Source organism: Pelecanus crispus, chromosome 1 (genome assembly GCF_030463565.1).
Source record: "Pelecanus crispus isolate bPelCri1 chromosome 1, bPelCri1.pri, whole genome shotgun sequence".
In the NCBI taxonomy this organism is placed as follows: domain Eukaryota; kingdom Metazoa; phylum Chordata; class Aves; order Pelecaniformes; family Pelecanidae; genus Pelecanus; species Pelecanus crispus.
Genome location: NC_134643.1, coordinates 1,091,429 through 1,112,171, shown reverse-complemented (window position 1 = coordinate 1,112,171; position 20,743 = coordinate 1,091,429). Strand labels below are relative to the sequence as shown.

Below are 20,743 nucleotides of genomic sequence, written 5' to 3'. Positions count from 1 at the left end.
AAAAAAGAAAAAAGAAAAAAAAAAAAAAAAAGAGACAGGCACAGCTCATCCACAACCGCCTCCTCCAGCCTGCAAAGTGCTGGAGCCAGTGCACGGCAGCAGGCGATGCACAGCCCAGCCAGCGAGCGCGGACGCGGCCGAGGGGCTGCGCACGGAGCCCAGCGCGCCCTGGGCGAGCTGCTGCTCTCAACCGCTCCCCCCCAACCCAGAGGGGCCTGATCCTGCCCCGGAGCAGGGAGCTGGGACGACACAACCTCGCACAGCCCTCGAGCCCCACGTACAAAGCTGTATTATAAACAGCTTTTGGCAGGGGATAGCTTTCAGCGCGATGTATTCAGCCCTAAGCAGCGCTGTCCCAAATTCCTGGGTACTCTAAGATGAGCTGACGTAGGGAATTCAGGAGAAAGCCTCCAGCCTCTTCACATTTTTATTCCTCCGCTTTTCTTCTTGCCACTCACAGGCATCAAATCCACAATCGAGGCCAAGCCTTAATTTCTCCCCAAACCAACCCCTCCGCTCAAAGCGCCGGCAGCTGACCGCGCAGGCAGCAAGATCCAAAATTAGCCGGAGCCAATTTGCCACGGTTGCTCAACGGTGCAAAGACAGGTTGGGATCTTCCTCCTCCTCCCCCTGGCAGCTCCTACGTCAGCTCTGCCGCTGCAAACGAGCACCTCTGCGTTCTGCCGAGCACGGAGGCGGCTTCAGCGCCGGAGCAATTGTTGCCTGCCCGCTGCCTGCCCGCCTGCGGGTGCTCAGACCCCTCTGGAGGGTGCTGGGAGGAGGGGTGGGGGGGAGGCCGGGCACGTGCCCAGCTCCGGGTTCAGCTCTGGCACTCGGAGGCGTGCGGGCATTTGTCCTGATTTTCCCTGTCACTTACAATTCCCGGGAAGGGGAAAAAAAAAAAAAGACCAAAAATTGACACTGCAAAACCGACAGCGCCCGGGGGGGTTCGGCTGACAGCTCCCTAAATGCTGATTTGCACACGCCTGCATAAAGAGCAGGTTTTAACCGAAGGCGGAGAAATTCTGCGTCTCCTCCCCGGGAAGCACGACGGCATCGTGGCGTTCGCTGCATTCAGGGGCTCACACTGCAGAGCCAGGGCAGCCAAACCACACCGCAGCGGACCCCGGGCTGCAGCGAGCCGGGGGGCTGAGTGCCCCCAGACCCGGGGGGACCCCGGCAGAGCCAGGGGCTGTGCCCAGAACTGGGGGTGCATCCTCCACGCTCTGCCCCGGGACCCTAAGCGGGATGCAGCCTGCACATCGGGGTCCCCTCCACTCCACAGCACCAGGGGTGAATTCCCACCGCTCCCGGCGGGAACGGCTGCCCCAAGCAACACCGGGGCTGGAGACGCCGCCGAGCCCCAAACCCACCGCAGGCACCTTTGCTGCCTCGCCGGGGAGCTCGGGATGGGAGACCTGCCTGCCGCAGCTCTCCGCCAGCATCCCAGCGCGCGGGCAAGCTATTCCACAAAATAACGGGCATCTGCGAAATGCCAGGAGCGCCCACCCGCCCCCTCCGCAAGCTGCTGAGCAAACCATGACTAACGGCCCCCGTGCCGGCTCCTGGCGCGGGCTCTGGCAGCGGCCCCTGCCAGCAGCAGGATGACGCTTCCGAGCGCGCCGGTGCCTTTGCACGGCCATCCCCGTGCCCGCAGGGGCATTTGCCCGGGTGTTATTTCTCAGGGTAGGGACCAAACGTGGTTTTTTCTCCCCGGGGACGGGCTCTCACCTCTCAGAGACCCTCTGGGCTTGGCATTTGGGCCACGTTCATACGCCACTCGAAGCGGAAAAGCCCAGCAAACCCTGCACCGCCTGGGGAAGCTGGTAGGAAGTTTTTGGGGACCTCCGCTACCAACCAGCCATATCCGAGCTGACAAACGGGCAGCTGCAGAGAAGGGCGCAATCTCAGCGTTAACACAGGAGCCAACACTGCCCCAGCCTCATCCCCCAAGGGCAGGAGCTGCCACGCAGATCCCGGTGACGGCACCGCACGGATGAGCTAATTCAGCCGGTTGCAACGCGCGGCTGAGACTGGACCGGCTACAAGAGCTCCTGCCCAGCAGCACCGGAGCTTCCCCCAGCCAGCGCCCGGGCAGGCACGCTCTGCTCCGAGCCCTGCCGCCGCTGCTGCCGCCCCGGTGTCACCGGCAGCGCCGGGGCAGGCAGGGAAGGAGCAGCTCCCCAGGAGCAGCCCGACTCCCTCCATGCCTGCAGGCAGAGGTGCCCGGGCACAACCCCGGCTTTCTCTGCGGCGGGGACGGCGCAGCTGCAAGGATGCAGGATCTGACCCGGGTGCGGGAGAGGGGGAAGCAGAGGGGTTAAGCTGACTTTCCAAGAAATCCGGCTGCTGCGCATTTCCCAGGGTTTCCAGCAGAACCGAAGCCCCTGGCTGCTGTGGTGGGCGAGCCGGCAGCACCATCTAGCGGGCTGCTCCCCGGAGCCGGGCCCGGACCCCCGAGCGCTGCCGCAGCCCACCACCGCAGCCCACCACCGCGCTCCCGGGCGAGATGCTCCTCCGCAGGGACAGACTGGATATTAGGAAAAATTTCTTCATGGAAAGAGTGGCCAAGCGTTGGAACAGGCTGCCCAATGTTCAGGCAATGAACAGGCTGTTCAATGGGCATGGGGGTGTTGGGGTGATCATAGAATCATGGAATCGTTTAGGTTGGAAAAGACCTTTAAGATCACCCAGTCCAACCAGTAACCTACACTGCCAAGTCCACACTAAACCAATCAAGGGTAGACCAGACTGAACCATGGCCCCCAGTGCCACCTCTGCCCGTGTTTTGAACCCCTCCAGGGATGGGGACTCCCCCACCTCTCTGGGCAGCCTGGTCCAGTGCTTGGCCACTCTTGCCATGAAGAAATTTCTCCCAATTTCCAACCTAAACCTCCCCTGGTGCAGCTTGAGCCCATTCCCTCTCGTCCCATCGCTGTTCCTTGGGAGAAGAGCCCGACCCCCCTCCCTGCCCCCTCCTGCCAGGAGCTGCAGAGCGATCAGGTCTCCCCTCAGCCTCCTCTTCTCCAGGCTGAACACCCCCAGCTCCCTCAGCCGCTCCCCACCAGCCCTGTGCTCCAGACCCTGCCCCAGCTCCGCTGCCCTTCTCTGGACACGCTCCAGCACCCCAATGTCCTTCTTGTGCTGAGGGGCCCAAAACTGGACACAGCATTCCAGGTGTGGCCCCACCAGCGCCGAGCACAGGGGGACGATCACCTGATGGTTGGGCTGATGATCTTAGAGATCCTTTCCAACCTCAGTGATTCCCAGTTTTACTTGCATTAAAAAATAATGCAGCCCCCAAGCCAGGAAACATGAAATTATGACTCTACACTTAACCGGTTTAGTGGTGGACTTGGTAGTGTTGGGTTAATGGTTGGACTGGGTGATCTTAAAGGGCTTTTCCAACCTCAACAACTCCATGATTCTATAAACACCCAGGGCAGCGGCAGCACCGGGTCAGCCCCACTCGCTGCCTTCTCCCTTTCGCATCGGCTGCGCTCTCCAAACCGCGCCAGGGCAGGGGTAGGCACGGTTTCCGTGCGGCAGGAACGCGGGCACCGCTGTGGTGCGGCATCCCCGGAGCTGCTCCCGCACGCGTGGGGCTAACGAGGCCCCAGAGCTGGGCCAGCCACTGCAGGGAGGTGCTGGCCGGGGGCTCTGCCCCATGGAGCCCCACGGCTCCAGACCAACCACCCCGGGATGGGGGCAGGGGCTGGAAACGCAGGCAGGAGAGGGAAGGAAAACTCTGCCGAGCCCCAACAGCCCTCTGCACGCAGGAGAGCGGCAGGCAGGGTGAGAGCATCTTCCACCCACCAGCCCTTCCCCACGCACCGTGGGCCCTTCCCCACCGCTTTGTTTCACCTCTTCCCACCCCAGGCCCGCCCGAGATGCCTGGGTGGTCGCGTACCGCGGCGGGGATGCAGCGGAAGCGAAACCCTCTGGGTTTTGTCCGAGCACAAGCAGAGGCCAGCAAAGGCAGCCGGGCACCCTGCCCTCCGCCCCCGCGCAGGCAGACCCTGCCAGCCCCTTCCTTTGCTCTGCCAGCCGCTCACCTTGGCTACGAACTGCTTGTCCTTCTGATCCAGGTTTGCTGTGGGGGCCACGTAGTCCCTCCAGATCCTCAGCTTGCGCTCCTTGGCGAACCTGGCAGTGGGGCGGGGGACGCATGACAGGCGTGACGCCCGGGCAGGCATCCCCAGCAGGGACGGACACGCCGTACGCTAAATCACCCAGCAAAGCCCTGGCAGAGGCAGTGGGGCTGGTGCAGGCTCGCAAGGAGAGATCGCACCTACCTGCCACCCAGGGGAGCGCTCAGGGTACCCCACAAGCGGATGGGGAGAAGGGGCTGGAGTCACCCCGGGCACCCCACGGGTGCGTCTCGGAGCGTGCCCACCCCAGCGCCCAGCCCCGCGGCTCCCGGCGTCGGGCTCACCTTTCGGCCGCGCGCAGCTTGTCAGCGCCGCGGGTGTAGACGGCGATGGACCAGTCCACGCAGCGGGCAAAGCCCTCCTTCAGCAGGAGCTCGGTGATGTTCCCGTTCTGCGGAGAAGGGGAGGAGGCGCAGGCTCAGCCGCAGCGGCGACATCCGAGGAGAGCTGGCTGCCCCCTGTCCCTGCCCCGCTGCTCGCTCGCCCTACTCAGCCCCTTAGATGTCACAGGTCCCCAGAGAACCCTGCAAGGCCTGGCCGCAGCGCCCGGTGTCCCCGGGGCTATCGGAGACCACCCCATGGGGCTCTGCTCTCCTCGTGGGCTGCTCAGATGGACCACGGTCTCCCACATCCACCGCTAAAGAGCCCGCAACTCCCAGCTGCCCTAAGCCCCCACCGCCGGCACCTGGACCTTGCGACCACCATTAGCATCTCCAGCAAGCGACGACCGACAGTCCAACAACCCGCTGGGACCCTCTCCCAGCCCTTGCCACCACAAGCCCCACTTGCCGGGTGCAGGATGGTGCCCAGGATGTTCTGGTTGTGGCAGCTCTCCAGGACGATCTGCACGTCCCTCTGCAGCAGCCGTGACTCCGTGAAGAACTTCGCTTCGGCTGCAAACGGCTCGGGGACTTCAGGGGCGTCCGCCTCCCGCTTGAACGTGGGGCACTGCGGCAGAGGGGGGACGGTCAGGGCACAGGCTGGCCCCTAAAACCTTGGCGAGGGGGTGGGAAACCTCCCTGGGGAGGAAGGCTGCACGCAGCCCCCGTGCTCCGGCTGCAGCTTCGGGGAGAGACAGGCTGGGGGGCTGCACATTGGGGACCGCGCGTACTGTCCTGGTTTCGGCTGGGATAGAGTTCATTTTCTTCCTAATAGCTGGCATAGTGCTGTGTTTTAGATTTAGTAGGAGAAGAATGCTGATAACACATTGATGGTTTAGTTGTTGCTCAGCGCTGCTTATGCCAGTCAAGGACCTTGCAGCTTCCCCTGCTCTGCCAGGGGCACAAGGAGCTGGGAGGGGGCACAGCCAGGAGAGTTGATCCCAACTGCCCCAAGGGCCATTCCATACCATCCGGCGTCATGGGCAGTATGGAAACTGGGGGGGTTGGCCGGGGAGCAGCGATCGCTGCTGGGAACTGGCTGGGCATCGGTCGGCGGGTGGTGAGCAATTGCATTGGGCATCACTTGCTTTGGATATCATTATTATTATTATTATCATTATTATACTGTTATTATTATCATTACCATTTTACTTTATGTCAATTATTAAACTGTTCTTATCTCACCCCAGGAGTGTTTCTCACTCTTACTCCTCCGATTCTCTCCCCCATCCCATCAGGGCAGGGCAGTGAGCAATGGCTGCGTGTGCTGAGCTGCTGCCTGGGGCTGAACCACGACACGTACCGATGCTTTCGTGCCATGTTGCACTGCCACAGCCCTTTACTCGCCCCAGCAAACACTGCCGGCAGTGAACCCGGGCACGGGGACCAACTCCCAGCGCAGTCCTGCCTAGGGTGGATCTACTCTAGATCAGATGGGCAAGGAAAGGGGCAGGAAGAAGGCTCTGGTGCTCCAGTAAAGGCATCGTGAGAGGGAGCCGAGGCAGAGGAAGCCGCCCCAGGAGCCCCAGCCCAAGAGCCGCCCTCCACGTCAGCCCCTGCCACGCCAGGCGGCCGAGCTGTCCGGCCCAAGCACCAGCACCCACCCCGATGCCAGCAGAGCAGGGCCGGCCGCTCACCCAGCAACCAGGGATCCTTGCAGAGTGCCCGACAGCCCAGAGCTCGGGCTGCTGCCGGGCCCGGCAGCACAGAGCTGGCACCCACCTAACCCCAACCTGTTCCCGTCCCCGCAGCGCCGCCCCGCACCGGCAGGCGTCCAACCACGGGCTGCAACCAGCCCGTTGCTGGAAGTTGAGTGCAGGACGACACGGCGGGCAGCGAGGCAGCTGTACCCCTGCCTCCATCCCTCCCGGCCCCGGTCCCGCGAGCCCGGCAACCGGGACAGCAGGCAGGTGCCGGTGCAACCCCCGCACGCTTGCGCCGCTGCCAAAAGGCACCGAGGAGGATGCACAGTGAGCGACGGTGCAAATTCAAGAGGGAATTTGCCGCAAAGAGGACTGCTGAGCATGCCTGCAAGGGCCGGGGCCAGCGGCCGAGCCTCACCTTGATCCCCGAGAGCATGACAGTGACCAGGTAGTAATCGGGGAGGAGGAGGGCTCTCACCACGCTGCCGTCCCGGACGTGCTCTATGATGGCTGTGGAGCAAAAGCAGAGAGGTTGGTCCTGCTGTGGAGCTCGGCGGGAGCAGCGGAGCCGGAGCCAGCTCTCTGCGGTGAGAGGGTGCCGGGAACAGCACCCAAGCAGCGCGGTGCAGGCAGCCGGCCCCCGAGGCCGCGGGCGGGCAGGCAGCAGAGGATGGAGGACGGGGGCAACCCCAGCGCCGGGCAAAGGCCAGAGTTGGTGCCAGCTTACCGTTGACTGGCTTCTGGTGCATGGAGTCCACGAAGTGCCGGGGGTTTTCGATCGTGTACTTCAGATCCCGGATGGTGTGGGAGCCCGTCCCCTCGCTCCACATCCCCTTCTTGGCACTCTTGGCCTGCTCCTCCAGCTCCGCCAGCCTGCTCTGCTCGGGGCTGCAAGGACAGCGAGGGTGAGAAGAAATGGCCTCAGGCTGCATCAGGGGAGGTTTAGATTTGTCCTGGCTTCGGCTGGGATAGAGTTAATTTTCTTCCTAGTAGCTGGCATAGTGCTGTGTTTTGGATTTAGTGTGAGAATAATGCTGATAACACGCTGATGGTTTGGTTGTTGCTCAGTGCTGCTTATGCCAGTCAAGGACTTTGCAGCTTCCCCTGCTCTGCCAGGGGCACAAGAAACTGGGAGAGAGCAGAGCCGGGATATTTGATCCCAACTGCCCCAAGGGCCATTCCATACCATACGGTGTCATGGGCAGTATAGAAACTGGGGGGGTTGGCCAGGGAGCAGTGATTGCTGCTCAGGGACGGGCTGGGCATCAGTCAGCAGGTGGTGAGCAATTGCATTGGGCATCACTTGCTTTGGATATTATTATTGTTATCATTACTATTTTACTTTATGTCAATTATTAAACTGTTCTTATCTCAACCCAGGAGTTTTTTTTCACTTACTCCTCCGACTCTCTCCCCATCCCATCAGGGTAGGGGGAGTGAGTGAGCGGCTGAGTGGTGCTGAGCTGCTGCTGGGGCTAAACCATGACAAGATTGGATATTAGGAAAGATTTCTTCATGGAAAGAGTGGCCAAGCACTGGACCAGGCTGCCCAGAGAGGTGGGGGAGTCCCCAGCCCTGGAGGGGTTCAAAACACGGGCAGAGGTGGCACTGGGGGCCATGGTTTAGTGGGCATGGGGGTGTTGGGGTGACGGCTGGGCTGATGATCTTAGAGATCCTTCCCAACCTCAGTGATTCCCAGTTTTACTGTCATTATAAATAATGCAGCCCCCAAGGCAGGCAAGATGAAATGATGACTCTGCCCTTGATGGGTTTGGTGGTGGCCTTGGCAGTGTTGGGTCAATGGTTGGGCTGGGGGATCTTGAAGGGCTTGGCCAACCTCAGTGATTCCATGATTCTGTTCTATGATTCTATGACAGGACGAGACAGGGGGAGGCCAGGTCTGGGGCAGGCAGGACACTGCCGGTTCCTGCACATTCTATCCCCAGGAACATCCACCTTCCAGGCACTTCTCCGGCTGCTTTAGCAATTTGACCACTCGTGTCCAGAAAAGGCACCGCCTGGGTGAGCTGGTGCGCGATGCTTCGTGCTGCCGACAGCAACACACAGTAAATCAAAGTAAGTTTCTCTGGCACCACGGCACAGAGGCTGCACCATCGCTGCCCAAATACCCGCGGCTGGAAGCCCCACCTCTGACAGACTGGGGACGTTTAGGCCATACAACCCTTCCAGAAGCTGCTTTGCGCACCACGATGGAAAGGCAGCCCCGGGGAGACGCGGCAGCCCCAACTCCCGGCACGGCAAAGCGCGCTTTGGGAGAGGGGGGCCGGCGCACCCAGGTACGCGGCTCAGGTGCCATAGCAAACCCCAGCCCGTCCCCGGTCCTGCGCACGCAGGCGGCTGCCTAAGGCAGAGCACGGCAGCAGCCCCCTCCCAATGCCGACAGCCAGCCCTGCCACGCGCTGTCCTAACGCGGTGAACAAATTCGGTCGTATTTGTGTTCTAGCACGCTTCAATTCAGGGCAAAGCTGCAACCTGATGAATCCCGAGTTCACCGCAGAGGCGCCTGACCGGAGCAGCTGATGAGTGAGCAGCTCAGAGTCGCCTCACGCACCCGTTAATTAACGCACCCTTTGAATTAGGAGAGCAAACACGGAGCAGCGACACGCTCCAGGCGATATTTAATTGCAGGAAGCTCAGTCCTGTGCTAACTGCGCCGTGCCAGCCCCGTCGCACCGGTGATGGAGCTCGTGGCAGCGGCATCGCCCAGCCTGGCGGGCTGCACGTCCTGCTCCCGCACCGTCGTCACGGGGAGCAGGGTGACCGGCTTCACCGGGCATGCTGGGTGCGCTTGCGGGAGGAGGCTGAAGGAGCGGAGCAGCAGACCCCCGCGAGCCCAAAGCCACCAGAATGTCCCTGCGGGGCTGCTCAGGTCTCCCCAGCACAAGCAGTGGGCAACACCCCCCAACCCACACCCCGATTTCCTTCCCTCCATCACCACGGGGGACCTCGGTCACCTCTCCAGCTGGAGCGAGGGGTTCCCTGAGCAGCAGGCGTGGGGCTGCTCTGCTCGCCTTAGCTGAGGCACCGCAAAACCATCCTCCGATGGGATCGGCAGCACGGCTGCAGCCGAGGTGCTCCGGCGGTGGAGCCAGGGGAGGGGGCTTTGGTGGTGGGCTTGCGGTCCCCCTTCGGCACAAGCCCCAGCAGGGTCCGCAGGGGACAATTCCAATGGGAGGCAGAAGGAAATCAGTGCAAAAATCCCAGTGCACTGGCAGGCGGAGGCTTTCCTCCTTCACTCCACCTCCACAGCTCAAGAGCGATGCGGGAGGTGCAGAACCAGGACGGGGAGGCAAGAGTCAGTGCCGGCTGAACCCCATTCATCCCACGAACGCCGCCAGTCCTTGCCAGGCTCCACCGCCGGTGCTGCACCCGCTCTCCCGGCAGCCCCGCGGACTGGCTGCTTCTGCAGCCCCTCCGGCACGGGCACCGCAGCTTTCACGCCTCTCCCAGGCATCGCTGCCCTGCACTGGTCCCCGACCGTGCCAAAGCAGAGCCAGGGGCACCCAGAGCCCACCGGCACCAGGCAGGGAGCACGAACCCCAGGGGCTCGGGACAACGACTGCATCCCCGGGCAGGCAGCAGGCAAGACCCGCCGGCACTTGAGGCGTCAGCACCGGCAAGGCCGGGCACAAAATAACCCATCCATGCCCCCGGCAATGCACGCTCTGTTTACTCAACATACCTGTTTGCAGGCTGCGCTACTGAAAACACCGGGTGGAGAGCATCCAAGTGTGCCAGGAACAGTTTTAGGAAGCGACACGGGCAAGCTTCCAGCCTAGCAAGCGCGAGGATGGAAATAGCGTCCGACCGGTATTTATAGCAGCGCCACAGAAACAACTCGCACCCCTGGCACAGGATAGCCAGGGCCCGGGGCTGTGCATAGGGATGCCGGCACACCGCAGCCAAGGCCAGGCTTCTCCCTTGCCGTGGGACATGACGGGGTCGTGGCAAAGCATCGGCTCCAACGGCACTGGCACAGGCATCGTGCTGCCTGGACGTAGGATGAGAGGCAGGAACATCACAGCATCACCTATCCAGCATGAATTCAAGCACCTTGCCGTGGGACATGACAGGGCCGTGGCAAAGCATCGGCTCCAACGGCACTGGCACAGGCATCGTGCTGCCTGGATGCAGGACAAGGGGCAGGAACATCACAGCATCACCCATCCAGCATGAATTCAAGCACCTCGACTCCACGCCAGGCATTATTTTCCAGCAACCGAGAGCTTCAGATGATTTTCCGCTCTGCAGCCCAGGGCCACAGCTCTGGTGCATCAGCGTCCAGGGCAAGGAGACGCCCGGCTCCCCCTCCGCAACCCCTCGCCACCCCAACCCTAAAGACAAGGCGTCACCAGGGAAGCGCAGGAACGCAGCCGCATACGTACTTGTTGGCTCGGATCCCTTCCCGGCGGGAGGCCAGGCCTTCGGCCACGAGGGACTCAGCAATGTTCTCGCCGCTGGTGTCTGCGGAAAGAGGAGGAGAGGAATCAGTGAGTGCATGGGGCAGCCCGGAGGCACGCAGACCTTGGTCCTGGAAAGCACTCCTAAGATGATTCCAGCTAACAAGTGCCGGAGGAACCTGGGATCAAAAGGCTCCCATCACCAGCCCGGTGTCCCAGCAGCACGTGGCCTCCAGGATGCATCGAGCGGAGCAGCCCAGGGCCCTCCTGGGAGCAGCGTTGCCCCCAGACCAGGGCTAAGCAAGGGGGAAGGTGGCACGTTGCTCTGATGGCCTGCCGGGCTGCAAGGCGTGCTGTCACCCAGGACCATCTCCGTGGGAAGGGGACATCCTCAGCACCCCAGGGAGACAGGCAACGCTCTCCCAGCACCAAAGGGGCTCTCTGGATTTCTAACGCTGCAGTACCAGCACGACCTGCATCGCTGCACGAGGCATCCCTCCTCTGCAGAAACACGGCGGGTTCACGGCTATCAGGAGCCGGAGCCCCCAGGGAGGCGGGGGACAAACACCACAGTCCAGGGGGGATCCTGGGCCAGGGAGAGCAGATAAACAGGAGGATTTGGGCAGAATTCCCTGGGAGAAACCCCCGGCTGCCCACACGAAGGGAGGGCAGAGGGCTGCACAGCCCCGAGCAGCAGTGGGGGGTGGCTGGGGAGGGGGTGTAGGGCACTGCCCGGACCCCCCCCACCTTCCCCAGCACCTCCGCTCCGGCTCAGCCGCCCCCAGTGAGCCATGGCAAGCCCGCACCCCTCCAAAGCCCAGAGCCGCAGACAGCTGCTGCATCGCTGCCAGGGAAGCTGTCGCAGCGTTTCCATATTAATAGTATTTAAACCTTGACAAACTTCATCAGGAAACATTTTATGCTTCATTTCGCACCTCCGCGGTGTGACAGGCTGGGATTTAACAATAAGGACGACACCTACGCGGGAGGCATGGCATAAAAGTCCTTAATGTGGCAGACAACAGGGCTGCAGATGACTGAAAGGGAGCACTTTACTGATTGCGGTGTCACCGAACAACAAAACCCTTTTCAAGGTTTATTTGCTGCAGACTGCGCCGTCAGCACCTGCCAGGATTCCTGAAGGACGGCCCGCAGGGTGGGGAAGTGGAGAGCAGCAGCTCTCCAAAACTATGAGCCCCTACTCCGCAAGAGGGGATCCCCATCCCAAAGCGCTTCCCGGTCCCCCAGGCCACGAGCAAACTGGAAGCTCAGGAACGAGCACGGAGGTAACTTTGATATCCAGTTATCTGTGGTCTTGGGGTACAGGCTCATCCTGGCAGCACGTAGGGCCCCGCTCCCCTTTTTCGCAGCCTGGGGTGCATCTCATTCCCATGCTGGAGTAGGACCTCCATAGGGATGTAGGAGATGCTGGCTGGAGCGTCCTGGGACGTGGCGGCGATGGGAAGCCAGCCCTGGGTTGCCCTCGCAGCCGCGAAGAGGTGCTGGTGGGAAGGGGTCCCAGGCAGGGCTATTGCCCACCCTGGGCCATGCTGGCCCTGGCCACGTCCAGACGAGCCCGAAACGCTCCGAGGAAAGCGCTCCAGCCTCCCCAGGGAGCTGCATGGCTGCAAACGCGCCCGCCGATCCTCTGCAGCAGGGAACCGGGAGCCAGCAGCGATGCCGGGCTTTCCGGCCGTGCAGGGGAGCTGATGGTTGGCACCTGCAATCCTTGTCCTGCCCAGCCAGAGGCACCGGCAACTCCTGCCGCAGACCCAGAGGGAGCCTCTCCCCAAAATCACGGGCTGCCTCCTTTCTCCCTGGGCCTCCATGCAAACGGCGCTCGCTCCATTCATGCCACACCGCCTCGGGACGAACCCTGTCTACGGCGGCAAGCAAGTCCCAGGTGCTTGCTGCCCGAGCCAACCTCCCGCTGCCGCCGCAGGAAAAGCCCCGAGCACCACAGCGACGCTGGGATGCGCATCTGGAGACAGGGATGCCTCATGGCACGCATCCACCCTCTCCAGTCCGGCCCTGCACGGCCGAGCCGTGGGCAGCAGAGTCTGCAGGGCCACGGGGCACCCGACCCCCCATCTGTCCTGGAGCTACCCCAGGGGACGCACGCCCAAAACTCAGCAGCCCCTCAGCTCCTTCGCAGCGCCTCGCACACGCCTGGTCCTTCCCTCCTTAACTGCAAGGAGTGACCCCGCTGAGCTGCCCACGGGAGAGGAGGGGGCCAGGGAGCTGTGGCTGGCTTGGGATACAACCTACACCCTGGTCGTATCCCAAATATCCCAGTCACGGGGCTGTCCCGGCTCTGCACCAACTCTTTGGTGAGCGCAGACGTGCAGAGCGGAGCGGCGCAGCTCAGAAGCCGGCAGCAGGATGCAGTCACATCTAAGCCGCTTGCTCTCACCGTTACTCTCACCGGACCGGGCAATGGCCGAGGGCTAGCCATGGGGAGCAAGAGCCCAAAAACTCATCCACCGGCACGGCTGGAACCAAAAATCAGCCAGGGCCATTGGCAGAGGGGACGGCAGCACCTGGTAGAGTGCAGTCCGGCGTCGTGCTCACCGTGAAAGGGGACCTAATCGGAGCCAAAGCCCACCTGCACCAAAAAGGCCACCCTGCCCAAGCTGCCCCGGGCCGGGGAGAGCGCTGCCTGCAGGCATCGCGCAGCGTTCGGGCTGAGCGGCTTCGCTCCCGGCGCTCCGCTGCATCTTCAGGGGCCGCAGGTAAGCTGGGTCCTTTAGGGAGATTCCAATCAGCCAGAGACAAGCAAGAGATTTATAGCGACAAAAAGGACGGCAAGGGGAAACCTGTGGGAATTCACCTAACGCCACAGCCTGCATCCATGTGCCGGCGGTGCATCAACCGGCGGCTGCAGCTCCAGAGAGTACGGCTGTGCTCCGGCTCCGCGCAGCCCTGTGGTCAGCCGGGACCATCACCGGGCATCGCTCCCCTCCAAAAGCTGGTGCTCCACCAAAAAGCGGGCATGCATCCTGCTGCCAATACCACATCCCGACCCACCTTCTCGGACAGTAGCTCTAGCCAGAGCGTGCGATGCTCGCAGCCAAGAGCGCCGCAAGCTCCAGCTGCACGCTCCGGCTAAGAGCGCCGCACGCTCCAGCTGCACGCTCCCCACCAGCCCTTTCAGCGCCCGACGGACCCCTTTGTGCTCACCTTTCCCCAAGTACACCATCCCGTACTCCCGGCCCTGCGGAGTCTTGTACTCCACGGTAAAGCAGACCTCCTTCCCGATCAGCTTCTTCCGCAGGAACTCACGAGCCGGGAATCCCCAGGGCTGGAGAGAAAGAAGTCGACGTGAGCTGATGGGTCAAACGCAGCCGGGGAAGCTCAGAGCCTCCCCACGCCGGGGGACCCGTGCTCTCCTCACGTGCGCTGCGCTAGCCCAGGACCGTGCTGGAGTCCGTTTGCAGCCCACGAGCTTGCAGAGGAACCGACCCTGTTACTCCGCAGCAGGAACACCCCCTCTCTCTCCCTCCGTCCCCCCCAAAAGGGGTCACGCTTTGTTTTCCAGCCAGCCCCGTGCTCTCCACGCACGGCCAGCCGAGCCCGGGAAGGCTCCTGGGGCAGAGGGAGCAGGGCTGGAGCTGCAGTGATGTGGGGGGCTGGAACAGCCCCGGCTCCCAGGGACACGGCGGGGGCTCCTCCGGCTCCTGCCCGAGGCTGCGCAGGTGCCCATGGCGAAGGAGCAGAGCGGGACCGGCGCAGCGGCCGCGCCTGGCTGGGAGAAGCGGGCTCTTGCGTGCCCCCGGCACCGCGGCACGAATGCACCGGAGCCCCGGCGAGCTCAGCCCCACTCCACTGCAGCGGGTGGGTGGGGAACGCGGTCCGGAGGAGAGAACATGACGTGCTCATAAACAATTAGCAAACCTGACAGGCATAATTTTTTAAAAGAGTGACATTTAAAGGCTGAAGCAGTGTTTAGAAGACAAACTCCCCAGGGAGAGCAATTAGCTGCCAGCGCTCTGCACCACCCCCGGGGCTGGGAGGATGGGTGGCCGGGGCTGGGCTCCCTCCGACACAAACCCACTGCTCCCAACCCCTGCGCCCTGCTGCCAGCACAGGCAGCCCTGCCTGCCCCCGATCTGCCAAAGCAACACCCCCTCTGCCTCCTGTGCCCCCCGCCCCGGGGCAGGCAAAGCCCTGCAGAGGAAGCTTGGAGGCATCACCGGCTTCCCCTCCTGCAGACCTTGCCCAGCCACACCAGCTCCTCGCTAGCAAACGATGCCCACCCCGTCCTGGGCACGTGTGCGACCGTAACAGGGTGAGGAAGGAGAAATCTGCCCCAAAATCCACAAAGCGGGGGGCCGGAGCAGGGAAAGGATCTCTTAAAGGGTGATTGAAGGGACTGTTTCATCCTGCATTTGCAGCACCTTGCGTGCACCCAAGCCGGGTGGAAAGGGCAGCGCTGGAGTTGCCTGCACCCCACGGGACGACAGCGGCAGGTCTGGGAACCAGCAATGCCTCTTGCGACGGCCGAGCCGAGGGTGCTGCGGTCAGCAGGGCTGGGTCAGCAGCCTGAAGGCAACCCCGTGCAGCTCAGCCCGCGACCCTCAGGGCAGGGGGAGCCGCGTGGCAGCGCTCACGGGAAGCACCCACCTCATCCGGGGTGTCCTTGGCATCCGGCTGGCCCGCGGCGGCACGGCGGGCGAGGTTACCGGCACGGATGTTGCTGAGGTTGATCTGGCGCTCGGGGGGCGGCCCGCCTCGGGGCTGGCCGCGGACGATGATGGCACAGCCCGACAGCACCTGTGGGGAGGCAGAGGGGTTACAGGGGGTCCCCCGGCCCTGGCGGCGAAGGAGAGGAGCCAGGAGGCTGGGGAGGCAAGAGGCGACAGAGCTGAGCACGCAGGCAGGTGATGCTGTGCGGACAGACTTCCAGGGACGGATCCTGCCCCAGGCAGGGCATGGGAAACTTGGCACCGCAGGGCACAACTCCTCACGGGCCTGGCAGTCAGGAGTTGCCCCGGGTTTCCTGCTCGGAGATGCAGGATGGAGCCAAGCTCCGCACCCTGCAGCTTCACGGCGGTACCCATCACCCCATCCCTTCCTCTGGAGCGCAGCACAACTGCGTGCAAGGTGATCTCAGCGTGGCGGAGAACACGAAGGATTTGGCAGATCGGGATTTTACTCCGTCAGACGAGCCCAGCCGGGCCATCGCCCCTGCTGCTTTGGCTACCGAGCGCTCCGAGCCAGGAGCACGGCTACGCTGGGCAGTCCCGTCCCATCCCAGCCCACCTCGCAGGGCTCCGGCAGCCCCATCGCTCCCCGCGGCCGCAGAGGGACCCCATGTTCGGGAGGACACCGTGCCCGCAGCATCCTGAGGGGCTCTGCACAGCTGCCGGCACGGCACGGGAGGACGCAGGCAGGGAAAAGCCGGCACCGGCGCTGCCCTGGGGAAGCTTCCCGGGACAGGGCACGCAGAGGGGGAACGTGCCCAGAGCCAGACAGCTCAGATCGACGCTGCTCTCGGCACCAGGGCTTTAACTGCCCGGGCTGCGCAGCACGGCCTCGGCGAGGCTCACAGGAGCGCTGAGCGAGGAGCAGATGCTTTTACCTACCGCGACGTTAAGACCTTTACCAGGGGATCCGACCCGCTGGGAGCAAAGGGGCCACGGGAGCTGGTGATGGTCTGGCTGCACGCTGCACCCGTGGCCAGTAACCTCGGCCAAGAGACTGCGGTGAGGTCAAATAAACCCGTATGGGGAAATCTGCTGGGAGAATCCCCCAAAACCACAGAGACCCGAACTAGACCTCTCCTCCTCGCACCCAATTCGATTCCAGTAACCAGCATCATCCCGCCCTGCAAAAACCCTGAGGTTTCCCAATGGCTCCGTCCCCGGACAAGACCCCAAGCCACCCACGGCATCGGCAGGGCCAGCTCCGGCCACCAAGCTGGGCCGCCAGCCAGGCGGAGCAAGCGTGCCGGGGATCACCCTGTTCCCGTTTTAATCAGCATCGGCTCCCTGCACGCGGGATTGATGCTGCTAAAGTGCTCGCAAAAAAAAAAAAAAAAAAAAAACCACCAAACCTCCGGGTTGGATTTCAGCACACGCCCTGGCTTGCTGCCCACCTGAAATCCCCATGGATGCTCACAGCGCATCCCAAAGCCGGAGGACTTGTACCCTGTCACAGGAACCGGCCCAGGATACCGGCTTGCACCGAACCTCACCAAAACGAGCCCTGCTGCACCGACCCCCAGGGTCTGGTCACACCACAGCATCTCGCTTGCTGCCCCACGCCACCTCTTGCGCGCCCGGGCCCACGGCAGAGACAGACACACTGCGCGAGCTACCGCAAATCGAGCTTCAAAATGAAGCCTGAGCTGCACACAGAGCGATCCCCCGGCAAAGGCTCAGCGCTCGATACTTAGGGACTTAGAGGTTTCATCACTGTAATTAACCTTAATCTTTAATTTACAGGGCATGGGGAAACAAGTCGGATGCTGTAACTGTTTTATCCAATTACCAATACAAACCCTGGATCCTGGGAAGGGGACAAGTTCGTTAGTGGAGCAGCTCTGTGCCCAGTGCGTGCCGCGCTTCGGGGCGGGCACGGACCCGCTGTCCCTGGCCACGGAGCGGCCACCCCGCCTGCCCACCGCTCCCCGGTCGGGGAACCACACACACCCTCACCGGCAGCAGCTTCTGGCCAGGCTCCGGCTGCGATGGGACCGGGAGACCGTCCCAGCATCCCGGCTTCGCCCTCCCAAAGGCAGCCCCAGCCATGCTCTCCCGCCCGGCACGGCAAATGCCAGCCCAGGCACCGCGTCAGCCCTGCCTCGTGCTCCAGCCGGAGGAACCGGGCTTAAACCAGGCTGCAAAAGCTGTATGGCTGACACAAGGAGTTAGCACAGGCTCGGAGCCGGGCACACAATGGATATGCCAAGGCCAGGGCACGGCACAGGGATGGCACCGGGGTCCTGCCGGCACAGCCGTCGACCAGACCATCGCTTCCAGAGCTGCAAACGTGGGGCCCAAAGGGTGAACGACCGTCGCTGGAACGGGAAGGCGATGAAAAGCAGAAGGGCAGGCAGTGACCCAGCTCTTCATTTACCTGGAGACTCACCAACGCGGGGCTCAGCTCCAAGCCGGGGGTCCCCGTGCTGCTGGCCAGGGCCGTGCCGCGCTGCGCCGCGCTCCTTCCAGCCCAGCCGCCAGCACCCCAGGGAGGAGCCGGACCCCGATGTGCCCAGCTGCCCTGAGCCCACCCATACGCCCCTCAGGACCCCGTGTGCTCCCCCAGCTCCTCAAGCCCCCCAAAAGGCAGGAGCCTGTTGCTGCCCCATCCCTCTCCGTGGGGCAGAGCCCCATCCTGGCTCCCAGTGCCTCTTCCAGCCCGGCGGCTGCAGGGCCCTGACCCCCATCGCCTCCCCGCTCCTGCTCTTCCCCCCAATCCTGCTCCGCTGCGCCAGGACGAGCCCCGTCCCCGCTCCCAAATTTTGCGGCCCCGCTGCCAACCTGCTACAATTCCAGGGGAAATCATGCATCAGGAAGGTGCAAAAAAAAAAAAAAAAAATCCCCAAAACTTTCAAGTTCAAAAAGCTGCAATGGGAACCGCAGCAGAGCACACGGCCGGCACCGCTCCGGCTGGCCCCAGCACCTTCTGCCTCCCACCACGAAGCAGAGCAGCCACTGCAGAGAGCCGGGGACCCCCACCTCTCCGGGGTGCCCCCCGGGCGGGGATTTTGGGCTGGCTGCCCTGGGAAGGGAAGGGGGACCATGCGGCACACCCCCGGCAGCAATCCTGCAGCACCCAGGCACGGGGCACCGGGGCAGCACGCGGCCCCCGGGAGCCGGCGCCTGCCGTGCACGGCAGCCTCTGAGCCAGCAGACGCCAATCGTCCTGCCCAAAAATCACACCATGGATCCGCATCCCCTCAGATGGAGCCAGGCCAGCACGAGCGGCCAGGTGAGGCTTTTCCTAAGCATCCCAAGATCCGCTTGCCGGGCACGAGATGGCAGGAATGGTTGCCCACACCGCCGGCGAGCTAAAGCATGGGGAAGGCAGCGTCCCCAATGCTCCGGCAGCACCGGCCTTGTCCCCCGCCGCTGCAGCTCCGGGGTGAAGCGATGCCCCGAGCGAAGGTCTCATTCCGAAGGCAGCGGTGGGATTCGCCGCCAGCACAGACCCCGGCGCGGGGGGTCACCTGAAAACCTGGAGAAAAACCCGCATTTGGGCAACGGGATGGCAACGCCGGCGCTGGGTGCCACAACGCGCCTTTGGTGGCCAACGGGCTCGAAGATGGGAGCTGGGACCGCCAGTCCGGCTCAACGCAGACACGTGGGGAGCAGGGTCGGATCCCGCCAGCCCGGCTCCCGCAAGCGGCACGGCCGGCGAGAGGAGCGGCGGAGCGGCCAAATCCTCAGCGGGGCGGCGGGGACGCGGCAGGTGACCTTTGCCCTCCGGGTCTCCGCCACCAGCGCATGTGGGGACCCGACGCCGAGGGGCTCAGGGACCCCGTCCCGCCGCTCCTCCCCGCGGGGATGCTGCTGGCGCCGGGAAGAAGAGGAGGGAGCGGAGCAAGTGGAGCACCCCGAGGGACCCGGAGCTTCCGCGGGGCGTCGGGGCCACCGGCCCTCGGGGACAGCCAGCCCCGACACGTGTCGGGGGACCCGAAAGCTCTTCCTGCCGCTTCCCAGCGGCCGGGGCAGCGGGGCCGTACCCCGCGACGGGGTGGGGAGCCCCGGGCACAGCCCCCTCCTGCACCCCCCGCCTGGGGGGATTCCTGGGGTGCAGGGAGGGGACCCCGGGGGGGGATGGCGGCTGCTGCGGGGCAGCACCGGGAAGGGGCCCGGGGGCAGAGCACGAGGCTCCGGGTGCAGAGGGGGGGCCCGGGCACCGGAGGGGGCTGCATGTGGCCGGGGGGGGGGGGGGGGGGGGGGGGGTCCCGGTTACCGGGACGGGAAGCAGGGAGCGTGGGGAGGGCCCAGAGGGGGCTGCGGGAGTTCGGGGGGGGTCCCAGGCTCCAGCGGGGACCACGGGGCGGGGGGGGAAGGTCCCGGTTACCGGGATGGGGAGCGGGGGGAGGTCTCGATGGGGTTGCAGGAGTCCGGGGGCACCGGTGGGGGCTCCGGGACGTGAGGGGGGGTCCCGGGCAGCAGTGAGGGCCGCGGGAGTTGAGGGATCCCGGGCTCCGGCGGGGGCTGCGGGACATGGGGGGGACCCCGGGCACCGGTGGGGGCTCCGGCGGGGCTACGGGACATGGGGGGGACCCCGGGCACCGGTGGGGGCTCCGGCGGGCGCTGCGGGAGTCCGGGGACCCGGCGGGGGCTGCGGGGACGTGGGGGGGGTCCCGGGCTCCAGGACATGGGGGGATCCCGGGCACCGGTGGGGGCCCCGGCGGGGCTGCGAGGACGTGGGGGGGTCCCGGGCTCCAGGACGCGGGGGGGTCCGGGGCACCGGCGGGGGCTCCGGGAGTCGGGGGAGCCCCCGGGCTCCGGCGGGCACACGAGGCGGAGCGGGGCGGCGGGACGGAGGCCGGCGGCGGGCGGGCGGGCGGCCGGAGCCCCTTACCATCTTGACGATGCCGCGCTGGACGGCGAGGGGCGGCGCGGAGCCGCCCTGCCCGGGGGCGGCCGCGGAGGCCATGGCGGGCGGGGGCGGCGGACGGGGCGAGCGCGGAGGCAGCGGACGGGGCCCGGCGCGAGCGCGGAAGGGAACCGCGGGGCGGGGCCTCGCCGCCGCCCCGCCCCCGCCGCCCGGCCAACGGCCAACGGGAGGCCGGCCCCGCCGCACGCCCCGCCCCGCCCCGCCGCGGCCCGGCCAATGGCGGCGCGGCGGCACCGGACCGAGAGGCCGCTGCGGGGGTGACGTCGTGGGAGGCCCCGCCCTCGCGGAGGGGAGGGGCGGGACTTCCGGGGCACGCGGCGGCCAGGGACACGTCGGCAAAGGGCCGCCGGGTCCCGCGTGGCCTCCCGCCGCGCCGCGCCGGGGGCGGGGCCAGACCGGGACACGCCCCTTTTGCGGCACCGCCCCCCCCCCCCGCGGGCGCGCAGCGCCGAGCACCGGCGGCACCAGCGGGGGGGTCAGGGGAGGGGGGGGGGTCCCACGGGGGGGTCAGGGGAGGGGGGGGGTCCCATGGGGGGAGTCCCACATTGGGATCGAGGGAGGGGCGTCCCACG

The 20,743-nt window shown here is 64.8% G+C and overlaps 1 protein-coding gene across 1 annotated transcript in view; it reads right to left on the bottom strand.

The window, feature by feature from the left end:
* Positions 1-20,210, bottom strand: part of SND1 (staphylococcal nuclease and tudor domain containing 1) — a 168,046-nt gene extending 147,836 nt beyond the window's left edge. Inside the window, exons 1-9 of the mRNA XM_075728195.1 lie at positions 20,136-20,210; positions 15,219-15,368; positions 13,776-13,896; positions 10,581-10,659; positions 6,902-7,062; positions 6,593-6,684; positions 4,941-5,099; positions 4,436-4,542; positions 4,056-4,146 (exon numbers count right to left, since the gene is read on the bottom strand). Coding sequence (XP_075584310.1) covers positions 4,056-4,146; positions 4,436-4,542; positions 4,941-5,099; positions 6,593-6,684; positions 6,902-7,062; positions 10,581-10,659; positions 13,776-13,896; positions 15,219-15,368; positions 20,136-20,210 — 1,035 coding nt within the window. The remainder of the gene's footprint in view (positions 1-4,055; positions 4,147-4,435; positions 4,543-4,940; positions 5,100-6,592; positions 6,685-6,901; positions 7,063-10,580; positions 10,660-13,775; positions 13,897-15,218; positions 15,369-20,135) is intronic.
* Between the last annotated feature and the right edge of the window lie 533 nt (positions 20,211-20,743).